The sequence below is a fragment of the Sinocyclocheilus anshuiensis genome, unplaced genomic scaffold (assembly GCF_001515605.1).
Source record: "Sinocyclocheilus anshuiensis isolate Anshui unplaced genomic scaffold, SAMN03320099.WGS_v1.1 scaffold79, whole genome shotgun sequence".
NCBI classification, from domain to species: Eukaryota; Metazoa; Chordata; class Actinopteri; order Cypriniformes; family Cyprinidae; genus Sinocyclocheilus; species Sinocyclocheilus anshuiensis.
The window spans coordinates 689,870-713,534 of record NW_015548213.1 but is presented as its reverse complement, the minus strand read 5'-3'; the positions used below and the strand labels follow the sequence as shown (position 1 = coordinate 713,534).

Genomic DNA, 23,665 nt, shown 5'->3' with positions numbered 1-23,665 from the left:
TGCACGGTTCGGCACGCATGTGATTCGCGGATTAACTGTTAAGTTTAACCATCATAGAGTGAAAGTTTATCATTTGCACATGTTTTGTCTTGCCAATTTACACATTCAAGCAATTTAAACTTGCGCGCTTTTTTCTGTGCGCTCAGCCGCTGCCGCCACAAAAGAAGTGCACACACGCAGAGAGAGAGACACCGCATGAAAAGCAGGGGTGCTCCGATCATGATTTTTGAGGCCGATCACCGATCGAGTGGCAAAACATTTAAACTACTTTTCTTACGTTATCAGAAACTTACCATTGACAGAAATAGTCAGCTCTACTGCCTTTCCTTTTGCATTGAAATCTTTATTATATATACTGTATATATTGAAATGAAGCTGAAAACAATTATAATGAAGCTAAAACATAATATAAACATTGTATAAAATATGGGAAAAAAATCATTGCAATCAACTGAAATAAGTTTAAGGTGAAGTATTAAAAATGCTAAAAATAAAGTGAAATAAAATAAATTAAATATAAATATAATTACAGATATGATAAAAGAACTAACATGAATATGAAAACTGAAAAATGTTCTATAATAGTATATAAATAATATCAATAAAGCTGTTCCTGCTAGCATAAGCTTCAGTAATTACTAATTTATCAACCATTTCCGTCAAATTAAGTCAGTCACACTAGAACCTAATTTGTCACTTTTTCATATTAAAGAGGGTTTAATACAATGCATATCCTTACTGTAATGAATAAAAAAAGCTTCAAAAGCTACCATACTAGCATATGAAAAATATTAGTGTTTGCATATAAACAACAATTTTTCTGTGCTATCTGACCATATTAACAGCATACATTATATATTTATAACTACAGGTAGATCCATGCACTTATGTTATTAAAAAAAAAAAGAAGATGTCCAGACTTTGTGCTGAGCTGCATTATTAAACACACATATACAAGACAGGATCTCCAAACACTGAGCTGAAGATAAAACACTGCTGGTGCACAAACACCACACCGCACTCACGTCTCCAGCAGCGCTGCGTGCAAACAGAACGGCTGTGACAGACCAGACATCACAACACATTAGCTGAGCTCTGAATCACTCAATGCCAAAGACTACAGCATTTCAATAACAAATTAAACATGACTCTGCACTCACTCTTTGTGCTTCAAGGAAACATTTTAGGGTTCAAAATCAGGTTTTGTTTTTGTAGTTTTGATGGGTTGATGTATTATTGACGATCGGTACTAAATGAAGGAGCATCATTTGTGATTAGCTGTCCTCTGACAAACCATAAAAGTTAAAAAGTTAGCTGTGATTTTCTGGCTGATCTCCAAACGCTGCCATATACAAACAGCTTGCCTTAAATACACTGTGTAGAGCAATTATCAATAATATGTTACATATTTTACACATACTTAACACACAAATAAATAAATAAAATATATAAAACCACATAAAAAAATAAATAAAAAAGGAAAAAGCATAATTACTACTACACAGTGTTATTTTAGTATCGAGGTACTATTATAATTTTTATTAGTATTTGTTTTAATTTTTATACTTCTCATTTTAATGTAATTTTGTTGTGTGTTATTATTATTATTATTCATTTATTTATTTATTTTATGTCTATATAGTTTTTTATTATTTTTATTTCATTTTTAGTTTTAGCTATTTTAGTACATCAAGTTAAACTAAAAACAAAAAAAGTTTCCTTGGGCAACTCCTTGGCAGAAATAAGATATGTTTTTTAATAATTAATTTCAGTTAATGTTTATTTACTAAGTAAGATTTTAATTTTTTTATTTTTAGTTTGTTAACTATAATAACCCTGCTTGTTTATTAAGTGCAATGATACAAACAATATTTTATTATTTTATCATTTTTAAAATAATATTTTTGAATTTTATGATTTTATTTTTTTAAATTAATCTAATTTATGTATTGTTATTTTTATTTATAATTTTTTTATGTGTGTGTACATGGGTCAAAGACGAAAAAGGGTTTAAGCATAAAAACAATACGTGTAATACTGCTTTAAATTGTTGTTGTTTTTTCCCAAAAAAATTAAAAAGTTTTCTGTTTAATTTAATTGCAATTTAGTTTTTGCTTTTCCGAGCAAAAAATAAATATCATACATTTTCCCCTGATTTACAGAAGAGACCCACTAAAATGTCATTCAGTGTAACAATCTTGTCAGGCATATTTACAACAAAAAAATCTATTTATGACATATTAAAAGACTAATTACTTTCACCCCAAATACTAATTAGTTGTAATTTTAATTTTTTTTAATTTGCCACTATCCTAGGTTTTGCCCATTTGTCAGTAAGAATTTTTTACTCATTTAAAACACAATAAAATGTAATCCGCTCCCTTATTCTTTTATATATTTTAATATGTACAGGTCAGAATAAGCATGTTGTTGAATTTTTACATAAATATTGTGTTACACTGAATGACGATGTAGCATTATTTCAACCAAATTTTAACATTTTATTCTCCAAAAACGTATTTGAAACCTTAAAAGTAGACACTTTACTTACATGTAATATGCTTTCTATGGACATAAAATCACTTTTGTAAATTTCTTTTGATGCGGACATCTTAACGTCTTTGACCCACATATATATTATTATTTTATAATTGGTGTTTAATGGGAAACTTTTATTTCAAAAGTGTCCAAAAATAAGGTCTCAACAGAGCAAGCTGACCCACATTTAATAGGAGTGCACCTTTAAACCGATCAAAATATGTGATGTACTTAATTCAACTCATTAATGTCCCGAAGATTCTGCGGTAGGTGATAACATTACCTTTCGTCCTGTATCTGGACATCTTTGGGCCAGGATCCTGGCATTTCTGTCACAAATCCCATGTCATCGTGGGAGCTGGATGATGATTGGTCAGACAAGCGGGCAGGAAGAACAGGTGGCCTATCATCTTCAATGATGACGGTGTCGTCCTGGGGCATGTTCACAGTGGGGGACAGCTGGTAGTGACCTGAGACAGAGAGAGCATGTCAACGTTACGCTGGAAAAACCCACAACTGTTTCTGAGATCGGACAAACTGGCTTTAAATGACCACAAAAAAAGTGACTCAAATCCCTCGGAAAATGTAGGAAGTAAGGTGTACACTCAGATATGACCAAACTGTCCCATATAAACATTTATGTACTGCAAAAGCAACAATTACGTTTGTGTCTGAAATCAAAACACAGGTAGAAAAAAGTCACTTACTGTAAGTCAACAATCCCTAAAAAATACACAAAGCAGACGGAGCGTAAACGAAGATGTTTGAGCAGAACAAAAAGCACATGTTCACAATTAAAATGAGGCATTTCCATCCAAACATGAACTTCTGGAGTTCCGCCGTGTTTCGTTCCAAGTGTATTTATTTCAACTATAAGTCATTTTGCAACTTTAGCAGCTTAAGAGCAATCAAATGTAATTGCTCCTAGATGAAAAAATAACCCTGGCGTCCTCCCAGCAAAAATAATACTGAGATTGAGTTTCAGTGCGGCCCAGACAACAAAATACATGAGCAGAAATAAATGAGTGTTTATGTGTTTCCAGGCGTTATGCCGAGCGTGCAGCGTCTGAAACTTGCAGCTTTAGCATGTGATAACAATTAATGAACACTTCATGACTGGTTTTATGTTAAACACAGGTCACGTAGGGATTTTATCTATAAAAATAAAAAAAGGGGGTAATTCAGGAGAGGTCAGACTATAAAATAAAATAAATAAAAATACAATACAATAATTAGGTAAAAATAAAATATAAATAAAATAAATAAAGATCAGTTTAATAAAATAAAATAAATTTAAAAGAAATAAAAGTAAATATAAATTAAACTGAACTAAAATACAATAATAAAATAAAATTGTTGTGTACCATCATGCATGTTTCTATTAAAATAAATAAAAATAAAAATAATCAAAATAAAAACAAAAATAATAAATAAATAAGATCAATTTAAAAATATTAAATATAATAAAATATTAACTAAACTAAACTAGTTGTGTACCATCATGCATGTTTTTGAAAATAAAATAAAATAAAATAAAATGCTCATGATGCAATTCTTATTTTTGACTGTCATTAGACATCGTAGCATAGTTGTTAAATATCTAGACTGCTAACTGATAGTTCATAACCTTTTGGGCAGATCACAAAATCACAAAAGCATTGTGTCCTTGTGGAAGTCAACTTTAGATCACTCCACAAGGGCTCTTTCTGTTAATAAGTATATGTCATTTTGGATTAATCATCACCAAAATGACCAATTTGTAATTAGTAGAGTCCATTAGAGAAGCTTTGTCATGTTAATTTAGTGCACTGGCATCAGAGCGTACATGGTAAAGGCCTCCTGAAATGTGTGAATGCACACACAATCCTGAAGAGTAAATGAACGGCATGAATCTTCAGGAAGTGAACAGAATTACAGCGCTGTCCTGTGAGACTCAGCTTAACTTAGACTAATCAGACATTTAACTATCTGCTGCGCTAAACTTTCATTGTTAAATCATCAACATGTACGCATGACAAACATTACAAAGCTCAGCTTGAGGAACTTGAGGATGAGCAGCGTTTTCACTTGAGACGAGACATTTAAAGGCCGTTTCCAGCATCGCAGGGGTGAGATATGAAGACCGAGATCAAGAAACTATAAGGAGTTTCATTTGATTTCATCAACACGACTGACGAAACACTTAGAAAATGCAAAGCACTGGTGGCTCTGGAGCTCTCAAGGTCGCCTGGACGTTTACAAGAGGCCTTGATGCTGCAGGACAGGAGCCCCGCTGGAGATCCACGATTCATTCATTCATTCATAACGCTGGAGAAGCAGTTACCGAGCGGTTGTATATATACAAATCTTTACATAATATATGTGTGTAGACATCTTAATCTACTTGTACTAATCATTTCTTTTATTAATTAATAATCATTATTTTCTAAAACATTTTAAATATATATTTCAATGATTTTTTAAACAAATATCATAATGTATTAATTATAAATATCAATGTTATTGCTTTTTTTCTGCATCTTTCTGCAAGTGCACCAGTGAAGTTTAATTTGGCAGACAAATACTTTTTTTTTTTCAAGCAATAACACAAAACTAAGTCAAACTACTTTGAAGAAACTTAACTGAGAGTGAATAATTAATATACATATTTATTTCTTCATCATGATATCAGGACCATGATATCGCCCTGACAAGTTTCACTTCATGCCTAAAAAATAAAATAAAATAAATAAATAAAAATAAAAAATTAAATTAAAATTAAAATTAAAAAATAATAAATAAATGAATGAATGAATGAATGACTTTGGTTATTTAAACTTTAATTCAGAAACTGGAAAAAAAAATATGCTGGTCATAGAAGAGTCAAAGATTAATAAACGTAAATTAAATGCAAAAATGTCCTCTTTTTTTTTTTCAAATGAATTAAAAAATGATTAACAAATCGGACCCTATAGCATATTAAATTTCCAGAAACTGCCAGTGACCAAAATTAAATCCACATGAAAAAAATAAATAAAACTAAATAAAGAAAGGATCCATACACTTAAAAGGTGCAGGCTGTCCATGCAAGGTCATTTTTTGCTCATGCAGAACATGGTTTTAATTGGCTTTACTGCTGAATACAGTCGTATCTTGCATTAAATGAGGCCTTTCCTACAGATTTTTTGACACAAGTGCTGACCTCCTCATACAAGGAGAGTTACTCTTGGCTATGCTAAATGGCGTAAAGGACACCTATAGAAATAGCCACTGTGACACTGTGAAAAGGTGAAAGTCTTTAACATGGAAGATAAAAACGCTGCGACCACAATTCTGCTGCGGTCGACTAATTGGCTTACCGTTTTATTGAGATTATAACCCCCGTCCACCCACTTACACTCATGATTTCATGGTGAATCATAAAAATCTGCCTAAAAACGGACCTCTTAATTGCAGGACAAGAAAAATAGCGAAGGCGTACTTGGCTTATCATACATTAGTCTCTGAGAAGAGAACAGGAAATCAGCAGTAGAGGAGTACAGCATTTCTAATGATTTGTGAAGGCACAATGAGGTACCTGCTCAGTAAGCAGTACCAAAAAAGCTCTGCGGGATGTTCTTGAGAGAGCTTTGTTCTGGAGGGAAGGTGTTAGTGACTGACAAATCCTGCTGACATATTCTCAGCACCTTGTCTAGATCCATTATCCAGAGTGTGGATGAGAGTCGAGGGGTGCGATGTGAAGAGTTGGGTGGGTTAAAAGTAAGACTAATTGTCGCCATCTTAGTGCTGATGTGGCCCCTACGGTGCAAAAATAACTTTATTACCCACTTAAAGAACCTCAAGAAACACATTGTTCCTCTAGAATCGTTTCATATAACACAACCTAAACATGATGCATTTTGTCTCAAACTGGATGACCGAGGCAAAAACAAAAGACTGTTGCTTTACCCAAAAGAGCTTTCCTTACCAAACACATCGTGCTTTTGTTTAATCGTGAAGATTGCTTGCATCCCGAGGACATTTGATTCAGGTCATTTGAGGATAAGCATCAAGGCTATCATGTGCGGTCTTTCCCAGACCGTTGGGTCTCATGAAGGAGCCGTTTGTGTTCGTAACTGTCTCTTCTGTTTAATCTGCACTGAATTCTGCTTGCAGGGTGCTGATGGCATGGTGGAGGCCTACTGTTGTTTTCTGTCATGCTGCGATCAAACGACCCCTCGCAGGGTCTCTCTTGCTATAACAAATAGACCCCCATGCTTGTTTGCTGGGCCCTGAATCAAAACATTGTGGGAATGGACTGATTGGCGTACAGAGCAGCGTTGGCCCCCGAAATCAGGGTTTGAACAAATAAACTTGAATGAAATCAGTTCCTCGATGGTGCATCCAGAATGACAGAGGGCAACAGATTTTCAGGATGCAGAGGGGAGCTGACTTTGAAGAATCACTCATCAGGGGACCATAAAAGCTATCCTGCTGCTACTTGTATTTCTTGTACATCAAGTGTAAATAAAGCATAGGGTCAAAACCTTAAAATTAAGCAACTCTAAGCTGCAACACAGTAGGGCTCATTGGAAATATGTGCCTCTAAATACATTTCTGCAGAACTGAAAAAAAAAACATATCTATACATACGAATCGCTGCAGTTTCCAGTTGAAATGAACACTCAACTTTTATTCCTTTTCGCACAAAGTATGATTTGCAGGTACACAGTTTTGATCAATAAAGCCTACTTTTCGCATAATTACTGGAGGAATAATATGTTATGAATTCAAAACAATTTTAACATGCTGCGAGATTTAAAAACTGATACTTTTGAACGTGTCGTCACATATACAGCTTCATACCGTATGCATGAGTTTTCTAATTCAGTAGGTTTGCTCACACGCGATACAGTGTTGCACTTGAGTGATGAAGAGCTCTGGTATGAACCTCGTTAAACCACGGTTCAACAAAACCGCTCATGTCCGCATAAGGAAGTTAAAATAGCACGGCTGCATCAAGAAATGCATTTTTATTTCACTTTTGCATTTGTTAACACTATCGGGTAGGTTTAGGATTGGGTTTGGTGTAGGGGATATTTCCAACACGATAGAGCATTACATTTTAGCGACACTCCTCGGATATATGAATTATGAACCACCGCAATACGTACCTGAAGCAATGTAATACAAACACAGCAATACGTGCCTATATCAACGTAACAAAAATGTGACAGTGTAACATATTGAACCCGCGTTTTAGCGCCACTCACTGGATGTTTCATTTTGAAACTGCCGTGAAATGTGCAGTAAGGTACGTAATAACGGTGTTGCAGAAATTTATTTAGAGGCACGTATTTCCAATGAGCCTGGGTTGCTAAGCTGCTAATACAAGTAAAATGTAGCTGAAGAAACTGGTTGACCATCATGGTTTTTCTGGTGAAGCTGGTTGAACATGGTGGTCTTGATGGTCGAGCTTGGCACAAAACCAGCATGGCAACATCCAAAACATGACATGTGCCGATCACCAGAATGGTTTTCAAGATGGTTGAGCTTCATAGGGTCCAAAATGCATCTTTATCCCAAATATTGGGCACAAATTGAAAGCTCACGCCACTGGGTTTCTTCAAGCAGATGGAAAATCATTAGCAAGCCCATACGGGCCACGTTATCGGTCTCATTTATTTAGCTTATAGTGAGGAAAGGCTTTTGATGAGCTGGTACATTGAGTTTAGGTTTTTCAAGAACATCTAAATAAGGTCATTTGAAATCTGGGCTTCACCGAACAGGCGTGCAGGAACATAAAGGTTTCAGTTTCCTTCAGTCACTGAAAAAAAAAAAAAAAAAAAAAATTCAACTTTGTGTAATCCGGTAATCCAAAAAATGTTTAAATGAAAGAAATAGGCCAACATGTGGTATTAATCACAACCTCACATGTATTTAGGAACAAAGTCATCAACAATCAGTTCAACTTTTCCCAGAAGCGGGGGAGTGAGTGAAAGCCAAGAGTTTGTCATGAATGTCCATCCATAGTGATTTGCTGTGGTCAGGGGAAATCCAGAGGGTCATCATTGAAATGAGGGTCTTTGATGCAGTGTTTTTTTAGAATAAATCTTCCAAAAGTACAGTGCACAATTGACATTGTATTGCATCATATGTGTTGGCAACATTAGCACAGTCACATTTGATTTGAGTTAGGTTACTTGAGAATGGTCTTATACTGTAAACACAGGAAATCATGAAAGGAATATCCTCAGCCATTAAAACAACAAATCACTCCATCTACTCCCTGCCAAAATAATTCTAACTTAATAAAAAATAAATGGTTTGCTGGTGTAAGCTGGTTTTAGGTGTTTTTAGTTTAGCTGGTCTCCCAGCCTGCCCATAACCCCTCTAAAACCAGCAAAAAAGACCAATACAACCAATTTGGAAGTTGCCAGAAGGTTGCAGGTTCCAAACCCACAAGACGTTCCATGAATTATCATTATTGTGACAATTCAGACACTTAACCTTGTGTTGGTTGACAACATTAGCCTTCCAGTACAGTGGTTCAATCAGTAGAGCATAGTGCTAGCAACGTCAAGGTCACAGGTTCGATTCCCCGGGAAAGCAGGGACTGATAAAAATGTCTACCTTGAATGCAATGTACTGCCAGTCGCTTCGGACAAACGCATGTGTCAAATGCATTAATGTCAACTGGCAAAGGTTTGAGTACACCCTTCATCATCACCAACTAAATAATAAGTGCCCATAACCTCTTTAAAACCAGCAAAACAGATCAACCCAACCACTTGGGATGTAACCAGAAGGTTGCCGGTTCCAAACCCCCAAGATGAATTCTAATTCTATGAATTACCACTACTATGACAATTCAGACACTTAATATTTTAGACAATTACTCTTAACCATACGTTGCTTTGGTTGACAACATTAGTCTTTATGTAGCTCAACCAGAAGGGCACAGCACTAGCAGCATCAAGGTCATAGGTTCGATTCCCCAGAAAAGCAAGAACTGATCAAATGTGTACCTTGAATGCAATGTAAGTCGCTTCAGACAAAAGCATCTGTCAAATGCATAAATGTCAACTGGCAAAGGTTTGAGTACACCCTTCATCAACACAAACTACCTGACAAGTGCCCATGACCCCTCTAAAGCTAGCAAAAATAAAGATCAACCCAACCACCTTTGATATAACCTGAAGGTTATAGGTTTGAATCCCACAAGATGTTCTATGAATTATCACTACTGTGACAATTCAAACACTTAACCTCTAAGCCAATTAATCTTAACCATATGTTAATTTGGTTAACTACATTCAACACTGGGCAATAAAAAGGTCATGGGCTCAATTCCCAGGAAAATGCAATAACTTATAAAATGGGTTCCTTGAATACAATGTAGGTTGCTTCAGATAAAAACATATATCTGCCAAATGCATAAATGTGACCAATGACCACAAAACCAGTCATAAGGGTAAATTTTTCGAAATTGAGATTTATACATCATCTGAATGCTGAATAAACAAGCTTTCCATTGATGTATGGCTTGTTATGATAGGACAATATTTGGCCAAGATACAACTATTTGAAATTATGGAATCTGAGGGTGCAAAAAAATCAAAATATTGAGAAAATCTCCTTTAAAGTTGTCCAAATTAAGTTCTTAGCGATGCATATTACTAATCAAAAATTAAGTTTTGATATATTTACAGTAGGAAATTTACAAAATATCTTCATGGAACATTATCTTTACTTAATGTTCTAATGATTTTTGGCATAAAGGAAAAATCAATCATTTTGACCCATACAATGTATTGTTGGCTATTGCTACAAATATACCCCAGCGACTTAACACTGCTTTTGTGCTCCAGGTTCACAAATGTCAATTACAGTACACCCGATTCTTTAGGCTTGTATTATACTGGATATCATTTAGACTGATCATTCATTTTAAGACAACATTATTACCATAATCCCTCTTTAAACTAAAAACAATAAAAAACTGTGAGAGAAAAGTAGACTCCCTAAGTAGCTTCTTCTGTTTTAATGAGACAACTGAGCTAGTTTGTCTTTCACAAATTTTGACAGTTCAGGGGCAATCACACAAACTTTCTCTGAGAAAGACCTAAACACAGATTTATTTCTAACTGAAATCCAGATGGGATGTTTAACAAAACATCCTTTGTTTGGAGGAATTGAAGTACAACATTAGCTCAAGAAGTATGAAATATCATTTACAATTAAATACACTATAATTTGTAAAAGCAAAATCGAACTTCACTTACCCTGGTTTTACTATAATCATGGCCATATTGCACAACAAGAAAAGTAAAAAAATCAGCTTTCACAAAGACATGACCTGAAAAGTTTTCCCTTTCAGAAATTATATTAAAAAAACTCCTTTCCCATTTCAAAAGCATTAAGCACAGCAAACAATTAAATACTGCTAAAAGCTAAACTGCTCCAAAAATAGTGTTCTTGGCCAGACTACAATCTTGCATTTAGGCCCCGTCCCAACTAGCGCAGTTGATGTGGATTTGAGGTCTTGTGTTCTGCGCTGCATGTGCCTGTGAAGCTCACGAGAACGGAGAGTGTCCCATTTGTCATTTTACAATTCAGAAGGGTGCTCATAAGCACCCCATAACAAAGACTGTGATTAATATTATTAGATTTGTTTTTATTAATTAATTATTTGCATTTATATGTAGGCAAATTAAAACACCCAATCCAAGTACAGGTCAGGGGGATTCAAATTATTGTGTAAATTTTTTAAATCATGTTATTGTTTTATAACTAATTGCAGTGAATTAATGTGTTAATTGACAGGCCTATTATGTATACATGCATTGTTTTTGTGTTTGTGTAATACTCCAGAGGTCGTGTCCCGGAGCAGTGTATGTCACAGTAATAACACAGGTCACAGGTGGCCACAGCCACCAGAGCAGGTCTTCCACTTCTTGTTGTGCGAGTGATTCGGTCTCTCTGTGGTCACTCTATAAGTCTGTAATCTCCCATCAACCCTCCTCCTGTTAGCATAACAGCTCTCATTATCCTGTAGTCTTCATCAGCAGGTTACTACAGCGAGTGTGTTAATCTGACAGGCGCAGACAAACCACTTAAGGGACGCCGAGGGAGGCTGAGGAGGCGCTGTTAGCCTGATGCAATTCCCAGCATACCTCTGTCATTCTAGTTCTGGTACAGTGCCATTCACAAGAGAGCAGAGATCCATGGAGAAACATTCCTTGAGGAAAAGACGGTCACAACATCGAGATTCACGCATAGAAGTGATGAAAGAGTGAAACACTAAAAGCCCAACTTCTCGTCTAATGTATCTACGTATGTCTGTTTATAGATTATATGTCTGCCCTTCCTATAGACTGAGCTATAAATCGGCTTTGACGAGGAAATCAAATTTGGTTTGTCCAACACCATTCAAAAGTTTGGTGTCCCTTATTTATTTTATTTTAAAGAAATCAATCATTTTATTTTCATCTTTTTAAACAATTTATTCTTTTTTAAATCAATTTGAATTAAAATTAAAATTAGTATAAAGAGATAAACTGAATTAAATCCACTGAACTGTATATTTTACCATCAGAAGTTTAGCTATAGAGAGTCCATAGTGTTAAAACATTCATGGCGTTGGGCTAACAAAATGAAAATGTTAGAAAGAAAACGACGATTGATCTTTTAGTTTGAGTATGCTGCAGCAACCGACTTGCTTTTTACACAATTTGCTGCAAAAACACAATAATTACCAAAACACATTGTTATATATATTCTAAAATGCTTGTGTAAAAAAGCCAGAGAAAATGCCAGTTTAAAACATTAATGGCCTGTAAATGTTGTAAAATTGTCCAGCCATTAACAAGTGAAGTGAATTTCCACATTTACTTTGTAAAGTTGTTCCTCCACACTCTTCAGCTCCTGATGCTGACCACACATAACCACCATAAAACCCTTTCATCCCTTTGTTCTGTCCATTCTTTCATTAACAGGTTCTTTGCAAAACAGCACGTCCAGACGTAAGCAACGGCTCTTCAATTTGCGCCACAGTGTGACTTTCCTCTACCGGCTGGACTTTCAATTCGGACAAAGTTGTGCTCACAGCGAGCACGAATGCTAATGCACTCCACAGCAAAGAAATTACAGCCAAGAACTTGCTTATCTTTTGTACTTTGCTTAAAATAACTACTCCTTTAAACAATCTATCCCTCAGAGTCTTGGCCAAAAAACGAGGAAAAGAGAGATGGAGAAAGAAGAAAAAGCTCATTTGATTCAGCCCAAGACGTTATCTGCCACCTGCTGCATTATACCTTGACAAGTAGCCTGTGCAGTAGCGACTTGAGAGAGGTGGATTCACACTGCCAGTTAGATTGATGTAAGGCTGAGTGTATATGCTACATCTTCACACAGTTTCACAGCCGGCAGCCCTTCCCACTGACAGCCACCGACAGCGCCGCCAATCAATCTGACTGACAGCGACTGCGGCCAATCAATGTGATGGCACTATACTGTCAGATTAATAGCCCCGCCCATCACTCTGACTCACAGGGTTTAGTTTTAATGCTCTTTTATGTCTTTATATTAGAACAGATACTAAACAGAAACTGCATTAAGATAAAATATTACAAGATTATAATTCACAATTCATTCATTTACAACCTAATGTATTTGAGCTAGAACAAACATCAGAGACGGCACATGAAAAAACTAGTTTAACTTTGAAGCAGCTACGTTTCATCACTAATGCAGCTGCAAAGACAAGCAACATTAGCTTTACTGTTAATTAGTTTTATGTTTGAGGAATAAAAGAAGTCTAAAGAAGATAATTAGCACTGTGATATATGGGTTTCCAAAGCATTTTCCTCATGTTGGCGTCTCCTTCAGATGAATCAATTTTGTTGTAGCATTCCACATATTTGGATAAAAGTCCCTGTCAAATGACTAAATGTACTTTGAATATAAATCCTAATATATATATATATATATATATAAAACTGTCATCACACAGTTGCAAGCTGAATCACTAGCCAAACTAAAACACTATAACATACAATAGTGATGCATTTACAGCATCTAAATATACAATAATGATGCACTGACGACACCTAAAACGTAAGTTATTTACGTATGAACAAGTTACAAATGAATCCTTATGAACATTGAAATAGCGGTATTTTATTATTATTGTATTCAGTTGTCATATCACTAGCATTATGTTTTCAGTTGCATTATTAAATTGTTTACTCATTTACTTAAGAAATTATAACATTTCTTATATGATAACAAAGTGTTTCGAAGATTACACAATGTTCAACAAGACTACACTTTAAACCCTTAAAGTTAATAACATTTCTGCAATCGTTTAACCATTACTTATCACGTAATATTTACTCCGTTTGCCATGGAACACAAAAGGTGTTTTCTCCGACATGCTGTGACTGACAATAGAACCATAAAATAAACCAAAAACGCAACATAATTGCAAAAGGAATCAATTTAGATTCAACTGAGGTTTAGAGGTAGGAGTGGGATTAGAGACTATAAAAATATATATTTAATGCTATATTGTTACTAAAACGGTAATTTCCCTGCACATTCCGGTTTATTACATTTTATATCTTTTTATATTCACTACAAAATGGGTAGAGGTTTAGGTTTGGGGGTAGGTTAAGGGGTCTAACAATCTAAATCACTTATCGATAAAATGATAAAAATGCATTGATACAAATATCTTAATGATATAAAAGATTCATAAACATGTTACATTTTTTAGCTAAAAATATGTTGCAATTTGTACGATTTAAACGTTGAAATACGTCTAAATTTTACATTTCAGCATCAACAAAAACATACAAAATTTAAAGTTTTGTGCTTGTAAACGTTAAGTACTAATACCTACGTATAAACAATGAGACCAGGCTGGGTATAGCACTAGTAAAATTGTAGCTGAATTACAAGACGTATTGCTAACTAAAATCTTTGGTTTCTGCTGTTAAGTAAACGGTCATATTAATAGAAATCCTAAAAAATACTGCTCCGGGTAACCCAAAAGTTTCTCACCAAAAGTTTCTCCTCCAACATAGCAGTCTCCGGACTTTCTAAGCAATGGTAAACTTTCGTCATCACAACGGAAGGCCCGCCTCTCCGTTCATTCGATTGGACAATGGAAAAAATGCGAATGACGTCGGGCTCTTTTTCTGCTCAGAGTTGCTTTTTTTCAACTTCAGGAGCTCAGAGCGCTCCTGCAAAAACGCGAGGCGCACAGGGCGCATAAACAGCACGCAGAACGCTCACTGCCAACCGAAAACAATTAAAAAAAGGCGCCTCTCACTGCAAAAAACGCGTTCTGTGTGAACGGGGCTTAAGTCATTATAATCAGTAATTATGTCCCCACTGGATGCAACAAATGCCTCGTTTGTAATGGGATTTATTGGTTTTGTCTCGTCGCGCCGGGACACGGCATCACAGTATGGTAAGGGGCGTAACATTTCCGTCACACGCTTGAGGTATTCGGCCAATCACAATGCACAAGATAGCTGGCCAATCACAGCACACCTCGCTTTTCAGACCGATGAGCTTTGTAAAAATCAACGCGTTTCAGAAAGGCGGGGCATAGAGGAGCAACAATAATGTACAGTATGTGGAAAATGTGTTTTTTTTACTTTTTTTTAACATAAACACATTGCATTACACCAAATACAGAAATGAATGTTCTTTTTTAGCAACATCATATGACCCCTTTAAGAGAACATTGCCAGAACGTTAGCCAATGTTCTGAGAAGGCTTCCTGTTAGCCGGGCTGTTAGACTAATCATATGGACACACACACTTCACAGAGCAGTTTCTAAATGTCACAAATGATGACCACAAAATTACCACCCTCACAAAATACCATGGTGTTCATTTAATCCATAACGTTTATAATGTTATTATGTATTACACATGTTAATCCAAAATAAGGCTTATTTTTCTCATTTTATATTTTTTTGCCCTGTTCAAAAGTACTGAAAATGATTTCCGGGACTCTGTCTAAATGACTACATGCTAAAATGTTCTGCCACTATGATTACCTCAAGCGCACAAGGCATTCGCTACTGTAATGACTGTCATTCAGAGGTAGATTCATTCAGAATATTCCTCAAAATGTCTGTCTATGGGCAGAATATGGTTAGTGAGTCTCCAAGAAGCACCAGTCACAGAAATGTCGTTTTACACAAAGGACTATGAATGCACCCATATATGCCGTTTTTTTGGAGCGAGCCTTGGCCACAGTGCCTGTTTACGCTGTTTAATGGGGCTAACCTTTCCCGTCACACACTTAGAGGCACTTCTCTCTGGAAATCAACAGTTGTGAAGGGCAAATTCAAATTGGTACACCACCTCCCCTTAAATGAAAGGAAAAAGTCCTGTGTGTCACTTTAACTGTGTTTAACGTGTTGAAGTAACACTAAGAGCAACTTCAACTTACAAGGCTACAAGAATCCAACATCTACAGCACGGCTGCTAACTCTAGAAAGTAGAAATATGTTACATGTGACAAGGAAAGAAGGACAGAAGAGACCTGAATATATTTAGTTATTTGTAATTTTGCAATCTGAACAGCAGAACACCATATGAACACATCTTTATGTGGTTTGAAAACCAATTAAAATATGATTTTCAGAAATTAATTTCAGTCTGAAAGGTCAGATCACATTTCAAATAGTATTTTTGGGTCATTCAGCGTGTGATTTGTCGAAAATGTCAAAGACAATGCAAGTCAAACAAAATTATGTATTATTATTATTATTATTATTATTATTATTATTATTATTATTATTATTATTATATTGTTTCATAGGTTTATACTTGCCACTATTTTGTTCGTTTGTTAATTCGTTCGTTTATTTATTTATTTAGGACCATTTGTAATCAAATAGTGACAAGTGTGTAAAAACAAACAAACAAAAAAAAAAAATCTGTATATCATTACACCAACTGTTTGTTTTTTTGTTTGTTTGTTCAGGGCCATATGTAATAAAATCAGTAACAGGTATAAATGCAGACAAAACAAAAAAATAATAAATAAATAAATAGAGACCAGATACACAACCTAAAATTTATACTTTCCTTTATCTAGTTTTTTTTTTTTTAAATAAGAAATCTTCAACCATTATGTGCGTGAGCTCCTCTCCTTGTTGAACTTTATCTAGTCACATAAATGTTACCCATCAACTACCAATTTATATTTATAGCACTTTATTCCTCTGAGTTTTCTCTCATTTCAGTCTGTTTTCAAGCTTTAAAGTTTAATTCCTCATCCCGGCCTGTCATAACAGGCATGCGAGACGGCATTATCTCGCTAACCTTGTAGCTCAAACCCTGCCATGTCTGCTCTTTCCTGAGTGACAGCAAATATGTCTGAAATGAGTTGTGGCTGCTGAAGACTATTTTCCTGACAGTGATGCAGCATGCTTTGTCAGTCAGGTCTCCACCTTGGTCCTTTAGAAAACAACCTCTGACAAACGCAACAGTTTGTCCATACATCAAGGTCCGTCCTCATGTCCTGCAGTGCGTAAAGTTACGTGACAGACATTCTGTCATTCAGAACATCAGCAATGGACCATTAAATGTGTGATGTGTTATTGTTGCATTTTTTCACGTTTTTACAAACAAAAATAATGTGTCATGCACGTGACTGACAAGTGGTGAAACAATCCTCAGGAGCATGGGGCGAGTTTATGAGATGTATGACAATGTGTCAGGCCTACAACAGCTGAAGGGTGCCATCTTCCCTCAGGTAAACTTTCTCAAACTTTCGCCTTTTTACTTTCCTCCGGAGAAGATGTACAGCTAAACTCTCTGAAGTTCTGCTTTTTGAGAAGTTTTAGAGTTTCTCTGCACTGGCGCTGGGGAAGAATCACTCCCATGCTTTTTGAAAGAAAGTGTCAATGCATACATTTGTGCAAACCAACTAGGACAGAATGAGAAGTGAAGACAAAAGGGGGGAAAAAAGAAATAAAAAAAAGGCGAAAGACTGATAATAAATAAACAAATAAATAACTGCAATAAATACTCATTTTATATATTAATAGGTATCACTGATATTGATATTTTATAAACGTATTATTATTATTATTATTATTATTATTATTATACAAACAAAAAACTTTCAGGACTAACCCAACTGTTGGGTTAAATTTTGTTTACATTTTTAAATTAACTTTTTAACCCAACAGTTGGGTTAGTCCATATTTGACCCAACATTGGTTGAAACAACCCAGCATTTTTTAGAGTGTGAGAACACACGCAGTAGACAAGGTCAGAACAGGAGGATGAAGAAGAAATTGAGGGGTGAAAGAAAAGCAGGGGGATGAGGAGGAGGAAGAAGAGGTTTTGCGTCAGGTACTAAAGAGCTTATTGTTCTAGACTGAGTAGTCGATTGTGAAATGACAAGCATGACATTCTTGGAGCAACCTGGAAACTACCAGCAGACTGATAAAAGCCATTTACAAACTCCAGAACAAAAATAAAGATTGGAGTTAGCTGGTTTGAGTTGAGCTATTTTTGTGTGAAGTGACAGGGCCATTTGAGTGTTTATCATCAGCTTACCCATCATTCTACCCATCATGGTGGGTCGTGGGGTGTGGTTGTCATCCAGGCTCTCTCTGGGATACAGCGACTGAGAGATCCGTCGCTCATGTTCGTCTCGTGGAGAGTTCAGAGGCACAGGTGGGCTACCTGGAGCCTGCTGGGAAGAAAAAAAAATACACTTCTTTATTCTGGCTTATTTTTAATCTTTCAGCTGCTACTTTTCTTGCCCCTTTATGAAATAGTTTTTCTTGCTTTAAGCACAAATGTCTCTAAATTTTGTCAGATGTAACAACAAACACAGAACAAGTAGAATAAATTAATTTCTAACCCCACGCGCTAGTGGTAATAGAGGAGTTACTGTGCTCATTTGATTAGGCTGTTGGTGAGTGTGGTCTGATGTTAAGTCCTTTGTGAGCTCTCATGTCCTTAGTATTATACATTTCCCCCATGGGGGCCCACACTGATCGTGAGAGGGTTGCACTTTCTCCCAAAGGAACTTCTCCTGAAGGAGGCTGTGTTGAGATGAGGGTCTGTGATATTTCTCTCCCATTCTTACCAGCTGGGGTCTGGCGACTAGGAAGACCAAGGTCCAAGGTCTGTTTTTAAACACAGCTCTCTGAACATGGCAACAAGCCTCAAGGGAACTTTGGGAATGCTTACAATGTAGCAAGGTATTTATGTGCTTCAGCATGTGGTAAAGTGGTTGCTAGGGTGTTCTCAATAGTTGCCAAGCATTTTCTTACTTGCCCAAGTCATCCATCATTCTACTTATCCATCCATCCAACCAATCATTTATCTATCTATTGTTCTACCTAACCATCTATTCATCATTCTACCCATTCATCCATAAGTTGTTGGTGGTGACCCAGGGTGTTGCTAGGTCATTACAACCAAGCAAGGTATTTTAGGTGCTTCAGAGTGAGGTAAAGTGGTTGTTAGGGTGTTCTTGATAGTTGCCAATAATTTTCTTACTGACCCAAGTCAAAAGAGCCCACCAATTCTCCAATGGTTTTCTGATTTCTAGGTATGACTCAGTCATCCATCCATCCATCCATCCATCCATCCATCCATCCATCCATCCATCCATCCATCCATCCATCCATCCTCCCACCCATCTATCCATCTATCCATTCATCCACTTATCCTTCACCCTTTTACCTATCCATCCATCCATCCATCGTCCTGCCTATCCATTCATCCATCCATCCATCCATCGCTCTACTTATACATCCATCCATCCATCCATCCACTTATCCATCTATCCATCATCTTTCTACCTATCATCCACCCATCCATCTTCTATCCATCTACTTATCCATCATCATTTTACCTACCTATCCATCTATCCATTCATCCATCCATCCATTCATCCTTCCATCCACCCATTCATCCATCCATCTATCAATCCTACTGTCTTTCCTTCCATCTACTTATCCATAATCTTTATACCTATCCATCCATCCATCTACTTATTCATCCATCCATCATCATTCTACATATCCATCATTCAATTGTTCTACCTATCATCTATCCATCATAATTCTACCTATCCATCCATGCATCTATCCATCCATCTACTCATCCATCTATCCATCATCATTATATCTATCCATCCAGCCATATATACATACATCCACTTATCCATCTATCCATCATCATTCCATCCATCCATCCTACTGTCTTTCCATCCATAGGGTTTTCTTGATCGTTTCTAAATGTTTTCATACTGGTCTCTCTTTCACTATAGGTCTGTTAGATTTTTCACTTGATTTATAGTCCACCGGGAAAATATTACAAGTCCGATAGCTTAGAAATGTAGGTACACAATGTCATGTTCATAACACAAATGGTACAGGACACATTATACATCAAGGTTAAATACTTGTAAGGTAGAGGTTTATGCACATCTCTAACTTAAATGTTAGTAGTAACTACATATTAGTTACTACATTCCCAATCAAAAACATAGACAGTTCTGACTATGAGAAAATACAAGTGCCTAGGAGTCAACTAGAGTCAACTAGAGTCGAGTAGAGAGAGATTTGCTGGTAAACCAAGGATTTGGGGTGAGATGAACGCCAAGCTCTGATTAGCTAAGGCTGGGGTATGAGATATTAATCAACGATCAGGTAAGCTGGGTGCTCTCGGATCCTCTCCAGTTTTCCCATACATACCAGAGGAGACATATGGAGGAATGAGATTGATGTCTTCTGATCAATAGCAACCAAAAACAATTTTGAGAATCCAGATTCATCCTGGACAGTGGGATGCTGATCACACAAGACATATCTTACTCAATCTGCTCAGGACGTCTGTGGCGCTGCGGTGGGTACAACAAACGTTGTATTTGGGAGGGAAACTACCAGACTGTTTATATAGATGAGATGTTTAATGAAGTCTAGAGCTGCTGACTTATCTCGCTGGGCCTGATAAAACAGCACGCATAGAAGGGGTCAACGCAATTACAACTTCATCCAACGCAAGTGCCACGGGCAGCCTGACAATAAACTGTTCAGCCTGACTCTCCTCAATGAGCTTTTCATTACAAAACCAGGATTTGTTTTATGAACCTTTGTTGAAGTCTGACGGTTGTGACAGAATGAGAGGAAGATAAAAATGAGACGAGGAAGTATTTCTTAAAGAAAATAGAGGGTGATTGGTTTCAAATGATCTGCTTCTGGGAGACACAGATCTTTAACGGCACAGTGTTTGGGAGGGAAGGGAGGTGAACAGTTATTATGAACCCATTTATTCTGCCTACTCCAGGCATAATCTCCCCTAATCTAGTGCTTTCTCAAACAGGATTGGCCATGTGTATTAAAACACCCCCTTCTAGTCTTCCTGTGAGGCTGTGATTGGCAGTCTGCAGGCTAGTTTGTCCTGCATCTGTCATTCTACCTATCCATCCATCAAACCCCCCATCATTTTACCTATTCATCCATCCATCCATTATTCTACCTGCCTATCCATCCGTTCATCATTTTACCTATCCTTCCATCTATCTATCCATCCATTCATATAACTACCCATCATTCTACCTACCCATCCAACCATCATCTGTCTGTCCATCCATCCATCCATCCATCATTTTATCTATACCTCCATCCATCCATCCTTCTGTCTATCCATCCATCCATCCATCCAGTCACTTATCTATCTATTTGTCATTCTACCTGTCATTCTACCTATCCATCTATATATTTATCTATCCATCCTTCCATCAACCTATCCATCCATCCATCCATCCATCCATCTATCCATCATGATTCTGCCTATCCATCCATCCATCCATCCATATAACTATCCATCATACTACCTATCCATCCAATCATCGTCTGTCTGTCCATCCATCCATCCATCCATCTACATATCATTCTACCTATCCATCTATCTATTTATCTATCCATCCTTCCTTCAACCTATCCATCCATCCATCATTCTAGTAGTATATCCTTCAGAAAATACACAAATAAAAAACTTAGTTATGGAATAAATGCAACAATTGAGCACTGGTCTTTTTTCATATTGTTGCCTTAACCATGATAATATCACTGTAATATACAACCTTCTATTCATGTTTTACATTAAAACACATTTGAGAAAATCCTCTCTGACCTTGGATGGCAGTGAGAATATCCTTGTCTACATAGCAGCATCATATAGTCATTCTAATCCTTTCTCTAACACACACACACACACACACATTTCCAGACTGGGCTGGCCTCCTGATGCTGTTTATGAGGTCTTAATCCAGCGCCCCTCTCCCTCTCTCGGCCTGTAATTACAGGTCTTAAGCTGTCACATGCAGCCTCTGCTTTGTCCAGCTCTCTCTGGAGACACAGACAGCCTCATTAGCCCTCTATATTGCATCTCTCCAAGCCCATTCTCTCCCTCTCCTGGCATTAATTTCCTCGCCTGTATAGAGAGCAGATGAACCCCTTTCTATGGCAGATCTGTTGTCCTCTCTCACATATTTTCAGTCTATTTTTCAAGTGGATTATGATGGCTACAAGCGCCCGAGGCTGTGCAGCTGTGGGTCGAAGTGCTCAAATTTACCCTGTGAATACTGTGCTTTTGAGCCAGTGACAGTTTATTATGTGTCCCCATAATGGGTGAATTAATTCTCTCAGTGGTGAGAGTAAGGGCACTGAACGGGTACAACTGCTTTAGTTAAAGGAGCCAAATTCTACCCATTTAAAATCCACATATAATACAGCATTAGTCAAAGTTTTTTGCACCCAAAATGTAATTTAGTTTTCCCTGACCATTTAGCATTAAAAAGGCTTTTTTTCTGTTGTTACTGTACCTTTAGGACTTCTTTATGTAAGTGACCTTTATTATGATTGGCTAACCTAAGTCATCTGTGTGGGACCATCAATGAATACTGGACATAGGCTGATATATAAATACAGGCTGTCACATGATAAAGCACTCATGCCTGTGGCATCTACAGCATGACTGGAGGGAGAGGGATATGAACAGATCAAAATTAGTTGTTCAATAAAAGTGGCAAATTATTGTAAATTTTCAGATACATACATTAATATTTATAGATTTTTTTTTATACAGTACATTTAGATTTAAATGTATTTAACATTTATATATTTAAGTTATACTATATACTATATATATACTAAAAATAAAAAATACACAACAGAATAACTAAAACTAACTGAACTTCTTAAAATGAAAATGGAAAATATAAAAATAAAGATTGATTAAAATATTCATAAAAACTACAATAGTATTTCAATGATACTAAAATAACACTCATATTACACACTTGCTTTATTTATGCATTATAAACATATAATAAACATAACATATTTACGTATCTACATTTTTATACACTGGATTTTCATTATTTATATATTCTTTTTTGTAGGGAAAATAGTGTGGAAATACATCAATATAGTTCAGTTATTAGTATTATTACTTATTTAATGGCATTTAAAAAAAGAGACATTTTTACCGACAACAAAGAGCAAATGAAAGCTATGCTGATCTCTTCTGTACACAACTGTCTCTGTTCACCTTGTGAAGTGTGAGTGAGTCAGATTGAGTGGCTGTTGTGACACCTAATCTGCACAATGCCACTGTGCTTTAGTACGCTGCCCTTTCATTCAATCAATTACTTTCTCAGGTGTACCAATTGAGTTTCCCTGCTGAGCTGTGAGTGGATTACAGAGAGCGTCTTCATTCGGAGCCGGGCTTCTGCTCCCTGGACGCCTCCAGTCAAACAAACCTGCCTCGTACACACACCCAGAATTTCCTATTCACAATGTCTTTGTGGCACAAAACTACATTTCCCATAATGCATCTGTCCTCCTCATGAATCCCAGTCACAGTGATATGACATCAGTAAGTCACCATGAGCTCATGTAATAGAGGTCCATCAGAGAGTAAATAAACTAATGAAGTACAGATCCAGAAGTCATTCTCTTATTGTCTGGCGCGTGTGGATGCGTCCCATCATGCCCCGCTTCGCCCCATGGAGCAGCAGTCTGGCTCAGCGCTAATAAAACCATAATTTAGCAGTCAGGCTGATTGATAGCTCTCTCAAGACACAATCGATCAGGCCCTCATTTCA

General features: G+C 36.5%; 1 protein-coding gene across 1 annotated transcript in view; it reads right to left on the bottom strand.

The window, feature by feature from the left end:
• Positions 1-23,665, bottom strand: part of pard3aa (par-3 family cell polarity regulator alpha, a) — a 500,803-nt gene that overhangs the window by 194,718 nt on the left and 282,420 nt on the right. Inside the window, exons 14-15 of the mRNA XM_016440634.1 lie at positions 18,094-18,232; positions 2,822-3,008 (exon numbers count right to left, since the gene is read on the bottom strand). Coding sequence (XP_016296120.1) covers positions 2,822-3,008; positions 18,094-18,232 — 326 coding nt within the window. The remainder of the gene's footprint in view (positions 1-2,821; positions 3,009-18,093; positions 18,233-23,665) is intronic.